The 11,738-nt window shown below is 43.6% G+C and overlaps 1 protein-coding gene across 1 annotated transcript; it reads left to right on the forward strand.

Annotated features, from left to right (window-relative positions):
* Nucleotides 1-10,968, forward strand: LOC112231843 (complexin-1). The gene is made up of 4 exons (XM_024398643.2): nt 1-244; nt 1,122-1,239; nt 5,421-5,599; nt 9,733-10,968. The coding sequence occupies exons 2-4, from the start codon at nt 1,209-1,211 to the stop codon at nt 9,925-9,927; spliced, it is 405 nt and encodes a 134-aa protein (XP_024254411.1). The 5' UTR covers nt 1-244; nt 1,122-1,208; the 3' UTR covers nt 9,928-10,968.
* Nucleotides 10,969-11,738: the final 770 nt, after the last annotated feature.

The following is an 11,738-nucleotide window of genomic DNA, read 5'->3' on the forward strand; positions in this document are numbered from 1 at the left end:
TGGGAGAAGGTTGGTCGAACTCCCATGTGATTACCCTCCTCTCCTCATCATCAGACAGCAACTGCAGTTCCCTCCTCTGACGCGCGTGCAGTCGTTGTGCAGAAGCCAGGAAGACGGTGGGAAATACAGCAGGGATGCTCAAAGTGAGCATCTAAGGATCTCCACACCCTCTTCATTTCGCGACAACTTCCATATTTTGCCAGGATAACGTTGCTATTTCGAGAGATCCAAGGCGCTCGGAAAGGTAATCGCATGTCCCGATCGCAAGACACAAGAGATGTTGACGTTGTGGGACGAATTGGGAGCTGTCCCCCAAAAATGGTGCTGAAATCGCTCCGCGCTCGAGAAAGGAAGTGATTTTTGCTGTTGCTTTTGTAGCTGTGTGTGGGTTCAGACAAGGTTATGTGTCGGGAATTTAAAAAAATATATCTTTAAAAAAACGTGATCGTAGGCCCTATTCATTTCAAATTAGCCAGGGTTGGGATTATGATTAGCCTACTTGGGACGTCGTAGGCTACAACTCGCGGTGCATTTGGGTTTTGAACCATATGACTGAATCCGGACAATTGAAAGTTTGACATTGAACGCGGATTTTGGGCTCGAGGAATTGATTAGCCTTATATATTTCCCCTGATCAAATGAACCCTGTTACCGGCATTGGTGTGCTATATCTTGTCTGGTAGCCTATGCTTACACGAGGCTGCTTCTTCCCATTTGAAGTACCGTATAGGAAAGCTAATTGGCCCCATGAAACGTACTAGGCTACGCTATTGCAGGTTACCGACGTTGGGCCGGTTATTTACGACACCTGTGCCGTCAATATATAGCCTTTTCACAAAATATGTCACAAGAAAACCGCTCTAAATTGACCTTTTTCTGACCTTCACGGAGCTCTCTCCGTGGAATCCACCCCGTCAGAATAAATTCCTAAAATAGAGTGGTTTATACATTTGAGGTTAGCATTACCCGGAGGAGGTGTAGCCAACAACGCATCTTGTTTGTAAATCACAACACCATTCACTTTGCAAACTAAAAGGAGGGAGCATCCACACTGTCATTGACAGAGAAAGTTAGTTATGGGTCAATATAACCACTCAACCTCTACTGTCTTAATTTCGAAGGTTTCTTTCTTCTGGCACCTGGGCAGCATCTGTCCTGTCTGACGTGAAACTGTGAATCTGAGGGGAGGCAAGACTTAAAGCATCATCATGAATTTTGTAATGAAGGCAGCTATGGGAGGTAAGTTGATTAATGCGTTGCACCATTACGTGTCGGACACTCAAAGGCAATGCAGCATATACAGTACACGGGATGGGAAAGGACATTACGTGTGACATTCTTTCAATTATATTCATTATTGCTAAGTTAATGAATAGGTATATAGTTATAAACTATAAGCTATATCCATATTATTTAGACTTATATTGTCCCTTTATCATTATATGGGTATGGACAAAACTGCTGTGGACTATATTATAAACAATGTTAAGGTCAAACGTGATAAGTGAACACCTAGTGTAGAGAAATATAATACTGTACATCTGTGGTACTTTTTCATCATATTTGCTGGGGTCTTCTGCATTGTTAGGGGCTTCTGCTGCACTGGCTGTGCAGCCTATAGAAATGGTGTGGGGGAGTCGAGATTGCGAGAGGTAGCTGACATTTCTCATTGAAATGCAGGACCAACCACCAACTTCTGCATCGCCCCGTGCTCTCTCCAGTCTCCATGATACGAATCCTTAAACAAACAGTAGCATTGCCCCTTTTCACATACCAGCATTAAAGTGTTTGACTGTAGATGCAGACAGCTATTCTGCTTTACACTCATATAATCTGGCCTGTTATCAATTGGAATATCAACCTAGTATTTTTTGTATTCATTTAACTCATTCAGATGTGACTAAATTCATTTTTCTTACAGTTCACTTTGAGATGCCTGTCACAAATATAATGTGGCTGGTCAGCCAATACGTTTAAACAAACAACTTGAACTAATCTGCCCCCTTTAGACCACTTGAACAACAGAGCCTGAATGCAGAGGAACAGTCATGACAGGAAAGCACAAAGGGATGAACTTAACCTTCTCAACAGACACATCAATGAATTAAATACACCAGTCAATAAATAATCATTTAAAATAATCACAACGTAATCAACAACTAATTATTATTGTGTTTTAAATATATATAAATGGCATTCATCCACAAATCTCATCTCTTGATTTCCATATGTCTGAACTCTGAACCCTGCACGATGTCTACGTCACCTGACAGAAAGAAAAAAAAAACATTTCACACTGACAATCAAGCTGCAGGTAGCTGGTGACAGACGCCTGTCAGAATCCACCACACTGACTCCGTCACCCAGTGTGTTTCCCAAATGGCACCCTAATTCTCTACGTATAGTACACTGCTTTTGACCAGGACCATATGGTAATAGGCTGCCATTTCAGACATTCTACTGCCGCTGGTCGGTGTGCACTTGCACCGTTCCCATCATGGATAGACGTGCTGCATTCGGATTTTGGCTGGAGAGAGTTTCCACCGTTGTAAAATCCATGACGGGATGTGATCATAGATCAGCACTCTGGGACATTTTGTGAATACAGGCCGTGGATGCCGAAACTGTATGAGTTGGATAGAGTGCACGCTATTTTATGATAGCACACATACACTCAATGGAATCTAGGCCAAGGTGTGTCTCATTGCTGACTTGGCACAAACCTGATCAGACCGAGACCCGGCGTGTCATCATGACCGAGGCAGCAACTCAAGATTCGTCTGAGGAGGATCTGAACTTGAGCAAGACCAGTCTCAGACCGAGACCTAGTCCTTCAAATTAACCCCAAAAACACTCAACCACATAGTGGAGCTCAATGGGAAACATTGGAAAGAAAAGGAAAAAAGGAACATTGAAACACACAAGATTATGAAAGCCTAACAGCCAATCTGAAAACAACCTCTTTTTCCTACAGCTAGTCTATTTCCCTTTTGGTGTCTGCCGATCGGAAGGGACCAGCTCTGATAGTTGTAAGATCCAGTATAACGGTAGGGCTTCACTCCACCTAGACTTCCATTGAGCCTAGGGGAGAATCAGCCATATTTCTCACCTCCAAGAAAACCTACAGTTTTATTGAGCCTGCAGGGAATCTGTCCTGCTTGTGAAGGGTACTGTACTGCCGAGGGGCAACGAACAACGCAGTGGAGGCCTATTTCCCTTTCCTCAACAGAAAATAGAACGGAGGCATCTTCAGATGCTCTTCTAGCTCAATAATTGACTGAAAGTCAAAGCTAATCTCATTATTCGAAAACACTTAGATTGTGTCAGGGAGAGGGTGCCCTCACTGCTTCCTGTATCTCCCCGACTCCCTCCCTCTGTACTGCAAAGCAAATAATTTCCCTACAAGAGTGTGTGACCTTGAGTTCCTCCAGTGCACAGCCCAGAATCTATAAATAATGGATTCTACCCCAACAATGTCAAAACGGTAGAGACAGTAGAACTGTAAAAGCCGAGGAGTGGGATGACGGGGGAGGACGAAGAGGAGGAGGACGGAGAGGAGGGGGAGGAGGGAGAGCAAGATGGTTTATGAGACGACGCACAGTTACACAGTTTCATAAAAAGGGCCCTCTTTAATCCTTAATCTAATGTGCCCGACCACATAAAACACTTCTTCCTCTTCAAAGCACATGATGTGCAATGAAACAGAAAACACACAATGCAGTCATCATCAGAACACGCCACCAAGACCCAGAGCTGGCTATTTATAACTACTGCTCATATCAACTCACAATACAAACTCAGAGAGACACAGAGAGAGAGAGACACAGGGAGAGAGAGAGAGATAGAGAGACAGACAGAGAGAGAAAGACTGAGAGAGAGAGAGACTGACAGTGAGACAGAGACACACAGATAGAGAGACAGAGAGAAAGACAGACAGAGCGAGAGAGAGAGAGAGAGAGAGAAGAGAGAGAGGGGGGAGGTGTTGATGCTGCCTATTACTAAGCACAGCTTTTTAGCACTGCTGATACTAACCTGGACTGGATATAGCCTGGTTAAACCAGATGGAACACTCTGCCGAGTGTGCTCCCCGGTGAGTGTATGGTGTTCAGTATGGTTTAACCAGGCTATATAACCTGGATTCTATCTGATCAGAGAGAGAATGTAGATTTACAGTCAGCTAAATAAGCCCTGACCGACTGACTACAGGAGCAGCAGTCTCCCTTTTCTCCCTTTCCCCCCTCTCTCTCTCTCTCTCTCTCTCTCTCTCTCTCTCTCTCTCTCTCTCTCTCTCTCTCTCTCTCTCCTTTCCCCCTCTCTCTCTCTCTCTCTCTCTCCCCTTTCCCCCTCTCTCTCTCTCTCTCTCCCCCTTTCCCCCTCTCTCTCTCTCTCTCTCTCTCTCTCTCTCTCTCCCTTTCCCCCTCTCTCTCTCTCTCTCTCTCTCTCTCCCTTTCCCCTCTCTCTCTCTCTTTCTCTCTCTCTCTCTCTCTCTCTCTCTCTCTCTCCCTTTCCCCCTCTCTCTCTCTCTCCCTTTCCCTCTCTCTCTCTTCTCCCCTCTCTCTCTCTCTCTCTCTCTCTCCCTTTCCCCCCTCTCTCCTCTCTCTCTCTCTCTCTCTCTCTCTCTCTCTCTCTCTCTGTTTTGCTGCAGTTCTTTTTTATGCTGATGAGCAGGAAGAGGAAAAAAACAGACTAGCAGCTCGCTCCAGGGACACAGCAGTCTCCTGGAATTCCCTCTTTCTAGCTCTCGCTCTCTCTTTCTCTCTCCCCCTCCCTCTCTCGCATGACCAAGCATGCAGTCGTGAGGCACAGCCGGGCAATACCTCGGACTGTAACAGTTCTGCTCATTTGGCGGAACGCTTGCGACTGTGACGTAACATTTCTTCCCCCCTGACATTCAGCAGTCCTCTGCGTTGAAAAAAACGAATCTTGTGTTACGAATGGATGGATCCACAGGAGAACACAACATAGTTTCTCATTATATGAGGAACACCAAAACAGTAACATATTCTGTGCTGGGGGAAAAAATGACAAGAGTGCTACCTCCTTTAGTCCTGGGACCATGTTCTTGTCCTTGTCCCAGTAATCAAAAAAAAGAATAACTCGAAAGTGACAACATCACTGATTGTAAGTCGATTGAAAGTTGCTCTGGATAATGTGTCTGTGACTAAAAATGTGTGTAAATGTGGTCTGTTTGGGCCTACTCTACAATATTACAGTCTACGTTAAAAGTAAGTAAGCAGGCCTGTCTGACAGTTGTCAATGGCCGTGTCCGAGAGCGTCAAACCATGATGCTTTGTGGGTAAATGGCGACTGACTGATCTACAAAATAATAATGGGTAGTTGTTTATGATGCAAGGTGATTTGTCAGTCAGTCTGCGGTCGGCTGCACTGTCGAACAAGCCCTTTGTCTCTGTGTCACCCAGGGGGGCCACCTGATGTGGGCAAGATGATGGGAGGAGACAAAGAGGAGCCCGACCCCGATGCAGAGAAGAAAGAGGAAGAAAGACAAGAGGCTCTGAGGCAGCAGGAGGAGGAGAGGAAAGACAAATATGCAAAGATGGAGGTAGAAAGGGAGTCAATGCGACAAGGCATCAGAGACAAGGTAAATGAAATGATAAGCAATACATGTGACGTTGAACAGTTATACACACTACCTTTCTATCAACTGGCAATTTTAGTGCATGTTGGGCCCTGAGTTTTTTCTTCGCCTCTTGACCTGAGCTGGAAAAACTCCCGGGCCCTAGTTCTTATTGAAAAATAAGAATGATGAAAAAATAAAGTAAATTCACAAGGCCTATTTCACCCATACTCTTATCAAGATGTTACAACACACAGCTTTGACCTAGTAAAGTAGCTTTGTTGGCTTATTGCACTTGTGGGCAGGTTGCTTAGGAGTCAAACCTTCTCAAACAGCCTAAATACACAAAGAAAAAAAACATTGGAATTACTGTAAGGGAAGTGAAAGTGAGTTTGGCCTGACGTTTGGCCCGACGGTATAGAGCTGCTAGCTATCCTGTTTCCACACTGGCAGAGGCCCCAGTGAGAGCAGGGGTCAGCTAATGGAGCTGCAGTCGAGGCCACTGTTCACTCGCTTGACAGCATCGGGAGGACACGGGAGGATGCGTTCTTCTAAGGCCTTGTTTTTTGGCTGCCCTCCAACGAAACCATTTTCCCTTTTCATGGCACGCCCCCCCCTATTTTTTGGGAAGTTGAGCACAGATTGTTTTCACTTTTAAAAGCGTTTCATACACGACGCGGCTCGCTCGAGGCGCTCAGCAAAAATTGAAGCTCATTTTTAAATGAAAGAAAAGAGAAACTATTGTAAAATAATGTTTACTCATATCTGGCCACCGGAAGGACTACATTTCCCATGATGCAACATATTTAACGCGGTGCTCCTCTTGAGCTGCCTAATGCACTGTTGCTGCATGGTTGCTAGCGGAGGTTGCTATGAAACCACTAGCCACCACAGTGCAGGAAGATAACAGCTAGGGAATAAAGACTCTGAAAAGCAGAACGGCAGAGGCAGCCAAAGACAGGATGACCTCAGCCTTCTAGCCCCCTCCCCCCTATCCTCCATCCTTCCCCATCTCACCTCTCTCTCCTCTCCCTCATCCTCAAGGTCGTGCTCTCTCCTGAATTCTCTCAATGGACTATAATATCAAGGTTGATGTCTGCTTGGTAGCACTGCCCTACACTCTTCGAAAAATGGCTCCAAAAGGGTTCTTTGGTTGTCCCGATAGGAGAACCCTTTTTGGTTCCACGTAGAACTCTTTTGGGTTCCATGTAGAACCCTCTGTGGAAAGGGTTCTACATGGAACTCAAAAGGGTTCTACCTAGAACCTAAAGGGTTCTACCTGAAAGCAAGAAGGGTTCTTTAAAGTGTTCTCCTATGGGGACAGCCAAAGAACCTAGATGGCACCTTTTTTTTCTTCCTATGAGTGTAGTAAAACACAAATAAAGACATATTTCTAAGAGACTGGGAGAGGCAGAGGAGAAGAGTTGTAACAGCTCTGTTTTTGGAAGGAATAACGAAAATGCATCTTTTTTTGACAGATCCTAAAAATAACCCAAAAAGCACAAGGGCGCTAGTAACAGCTGTGCACAATATGTCAGAGGAAGGAGAGTTGGGTTTCTGTTCTGAGAGATGCATTAATTAGCACAGATTTGTGTTTTCACCCTCTCTGTCACACACACCACACACACGCACAAAACTCTCTCTTACTTCCAACAGTGGGTGACATCACATCTCCAAGTTTCTGTTATTCAAGTTCGAAAATAGATTTTTGTAACATGTTATTACGTAGGTCTACCGTACAACAATGGCTCACACCACATTTGGTATTGAATCCTATCCTCAATGTCCTGTAATATATAGCCCTGGAATAGCCCTTATCCAGGGTTCCACAGGGTGTGCAGTTTGTTGCAGTAATACACCTAAATCAAATAATCGAGGTCTTCAGTCTGGACCTTGCCTAGCTGAATCAGGTGTGTTACTGCAGGGTTGGAACGAAAGCCTACACTTCCCTCCCAGTAGTTCGTTCAAAAACCTTCGGCGGATTGGCAGAAGATGATCCAAAAACAACATTCTGCTTTGCGCAGTAAAAGAGAGCGAGTTTTAATACATCTTTTCCATTTTTGCGTTTCTTTTTGTTGCACAAGATGACATGCCACGCATTCTCCTAGCACAGTGAGTGCACAATGTCTGTTATTTTGGTCTAACCCCCGAGGCCCGTTCCAGTCAGTGACTTTGATTGAATTACAGCTAACATGCAATCAGCATCGAGGTCACAGACCCCAGTAACGTGAGTAGTAGCATTACAGCATTAGAACAGAATGGGTGTGTTCGTGCGGTAAGCCTAACGAAGCCGGCTGTAGACAAAAGTCGGCGAGTCAAGTCGGGGGGGCATTTGCAATAGCCCGAGAGTGGGACAACTGTGGCGGTTATCCAACTGCAAGGCAAATATCAACATTGCAGTGTCAACATTGTTGCTATTGTATTTTTTTTTTTTTTTATCGGTATAAATGTCAAAATAATATTCCCCCATATCACACACACGCACACTGAAAACATAATGTTTGCACAATGAATTGGTTAGAGAGCGGTCTCAAATATCACTTTCATTTGTATCCCATGTAGCTTTAGAAATCCTGGCAAAGTGTGTTCCTGTTTCAGTCAAATTCTGGGCCACGTTCACACGGGTAAAAACAAAAACACCCTAGTGATTGGTTGACAAATAGTGCCTCCCACAATGCAGGTGATGGCTGCATGGTGCAGTTGGTGAGAAGGTGACCTCATAAAAAACTACATGAGCTTTTACCAGTAGCTGAGGAAGCCAAGGCAGTAAAAAAAAAAAAACAGATTACGACAGATGTGATAATTGCGTTGTTTGCTCTCTAACCCATTCGATCATACGCCACCGGGATCATACGCCACCGGGATCATACGCCACCGGGATCATACGCCACCGGGATCATACGCCACCGGGATATGCAATCAGGTCGTGACAACAAAAAGACAAGTCACACAGTGGCGGAATAAATTCAACTACACACATACGCTTGTTTCATCAACAAAATCTGTCCAGTGAAGCCCACAAAGCAAATATTACATACACACAGTTATCTCCCGCTGTTTATCTCCTGCACACACACAGTTATCTCCTGCAGCATGGTCAAGCAAGTTCATGTTTGACAGTTTACTAAACAACTACTGATTTAGAACTACAAGAGTTACAGCAAGTCAGCACAAAGACAACAGGAACTCAGCTATTCCAGCCCCATTTCAACGTAAACAACATCATGTGGCTGTCCATAGTACTGACTTCTGTGTGTGTGTCTGTGTGTGCGTGCACAAGTAAAACCCTTTTTAAAATTATTACTCACCCTTCTTGGAGACTAGTTGAACACCAATGCCATCATCCTCTCTTTCATGTTGGCAAAACGGTCTTTGGCTCTGTCCTACAGCACGCTTTTAGTTTTTGTTGTCATGGCCTACATAGCTAAAATGCTTGCTAGCCTGACTTCCTCGCATGAGCAACAATGAACCAGCTAAGTTAGCTAGCTAGTTAGATTACTAGGCTACATTTAGACTCATATTGAACTTCAATCATCTCAGGCCAGTGGTACAACATTAATTTATGGTTAGATTTGAATCTCCTTCATAATTATTGGCCTGTGCAGAGAATTAAGTCAAAACCACAAGTCAAAATCCCCATCTCCATCCATGGCTTAGGAAAGGGCCAATTTAGCAAGCGAGCTACTGCAGGACATCAACACAAGCAGACCAGAAACGTTTATCTGAAAATTGTGTTTTTTGATTGGTCTGAAGCCAAATCCAAACTGGCCTCCCTTGCAGGGTGTTTCGCTGCACTAGGATAACTCACAGTTGAGCTCAGCTCAAAGCTGATTTGCTAATTATTTTATAATTGTTTGATCAAGGGTGGCCAAATGCTTGCTGGCATCAATCAATCAACTTCTACAAAGACAACATGTTATACTCATTTGGTCCAGACAGTATCGGATACATGGAATACACATACTGAGACAGAGTCATTAAAAGAGGGAGACAATTCCTGTATCACTCCCCACCTCCCTCCTAACCACGTGGCGTTCATAAGAAGTGTATTTTCGGGGTTAATGTTATTATAACGTTGCACTCCGTTTTCTCCTGAGGGCAGTCTGACACAATAATATTAACGTTACCATAATGCTAGTATCATGTTGTTTTTCCAGTACGGAATTAAGAAGAGGGAGGAGGCTGAGGCCGAGGCCCAGGCTGCTATGGAGCAGTCTGCAGAGGGCAGTCTGACCCGTCCCAAATCGTCCGTGCCCAAGGGCTGCGGAGACGATGATGACGAAGAGGAAAGCATCATGGACACGGTCATGAAATACCTCCCTGGTCCTCTCCAAGACATGTTGAAGAAGTAGCCGAGCAACAACGTTGTTGGGAGTTACATTAGGTTGTTACGGTATCTTCTAGGTGAGAGTTTTAGATTACTTTTCTGCCCCCCTGCAGCGGAGAGTTAGCACCGGAAATTAACATAAAAAAAAAACATTCCTCGCTTCACCTGTTTTAGGTTGGTTGGAAAAAAATGATACATGAAAAATAATCGTACCGTGCGTCTGTCTAAAAACAAAAACATCAGAGAATAACACTATAAGCCATATTTTATCTTTATAGGACGTTTGAAGAATCATATCATGATGTTAGGGTAATGTTTGGTTTTTGTCTATGAGGTTTATGTGAAAATGTTTGCACACACGTAAGTACGTATATATGTCCACATACTGTGTCGTCATGTCTTGCCCGGTGTAGCCATATGGTCATGGCGTAGGTCTAAACTCAATTTTATATTCAAATTCTGTGTACCTTATGTCTTTGCATGCCATTTTGTCAAGTCAAGTTGTGAATATGTACAATATCCTTTTTTCCTCTCTTAGTCACGCAAAAATATATGGCAATAACTCTGATTTTGAATGTGTTTAAATTATCATAAGGTATGATGTAATAATGGTTATAAAAATGCATTCAGGAATTTCATTTACAGTTTTTGGACGGGGAGGATAACCATGGTGTAGCAGTGCCACTTAAAACGTTATGCTTCGATATTAAACCGGAATTAAACAGCAACGCTATCAGGATTTGCGATAACATTTATTTCTTTTTAGCCATGATTTCTAAAGCTATTACAAAATCTGTGACGACTGGAGGGCTAGCTTTTCCATCACCTGAATAAAAAGGGAAATCTGCTATTTTCCCACTGGACTGCCAGAAGGTTGGTCAAAGTCGGGAATTTGCGAAGAACTGTTAAAAGAATGAGGAGGGTAATAATGCTTGATAATTCTGTTGTAATTGGTTGTGGGTTGGTTGTAAGAATGTTATGTTGGTAATCAGAATGGAATGCTATCAGCAATAAAGGACCATCATGTATGTTCTGCTTGAGAATGAATAAAACTGGTTCACAGACACAATTGTTTTTTTTTTTCTCCCAATGCTTTGGGAGGTATGTCTTGTTCTTAGAGAAATTAAACACATTATTTGAGAGGGATAGGTTATTTTACAATAAATATTAACATAGGATGCAACTAAAAAAAGTTATCAATATTTGGGTATTGAAATATCAAGTCCGCTACCAATCCAAACGGACCAAAGCTTCTTACTTTGGCAGCAGCTGTTGATCCCGTCATGGCACAAGTCTCATTGGGGGTCTGGCTGACTGGAATTATGTAGTGATCTCAACCTTCCCCTAGAGGGCGGTGTTATAATTCTCAACCTCCCCCAGAGGGCGGTGTTATACGTGGTTTGGTGCATAGGCCCAGAAGCGTAAAAACAATACAAATATCACAGTACACAATACTTTCAAACCCGATTTATCCATGAACAAAAAAACAACAATAATGTGAACTATCTAACAAAAACATACTCAATACTCAAGCAAATACTGTAGAGAAGAAACAACAGCCAGGCTAGGGCAAGGAGAACAGTCATATTCAGCAGTAGTTCATACGGGATGGGTTTTTGTACACACCATAGTTGTCCCTTTTGACCATACAGTAATATACCTAATCAGGAGCGACATGCTCTTTGAATCTGAGGGGGCACGTAATCCCCCTCATCCATCCTTCATATATAATATATATTGTTTATTTTACATGGATTTAATGATAGGATATTGAATTTAGTCATCAGTGCTCCCCTGACACCCCTGATACCCGGCCACATAGCAACAATACCCGAA

Source organism: Oncorhynchus tshawytscha, linkage group LG34 (assembly GCF_018296145.1).
Source record: "Oncorhynchus tshawytscha isolate Ot180627B linkage group LG34, Otsh_v2.0, whole genome shotgun sequence".
In the NCBI taxonomy this organism is placed as follows: Eukaryota; Metazoa; Chordata; class Actinopteri; order Salmoniformes; family Salmonidae; genus Oncorhynchus; species Oncorhynchus tshawytscha.

Coding starts and splice junctions, on each gene's coding strand:
- LOC112231843 (XM_024398643.2), top strand. CDS start 1,209: ATGAATTTTGTAATGAAGGCAGCTATGGGAG. Junction 1,240..5,420: donor AATGAAGGCAGCTATGGGAG/GTAAGTTGATTA, acceptor TGTGTCACCCAG/GGGGGCCACCTGATGTGGGC. Junction 5,600..9,732: donor GACAAGGCATCAGAGACAAG/GTAAATGAAATG, acceptor TTGTTTTTCCAG/TACGGAATTAAGAAGAGGGA.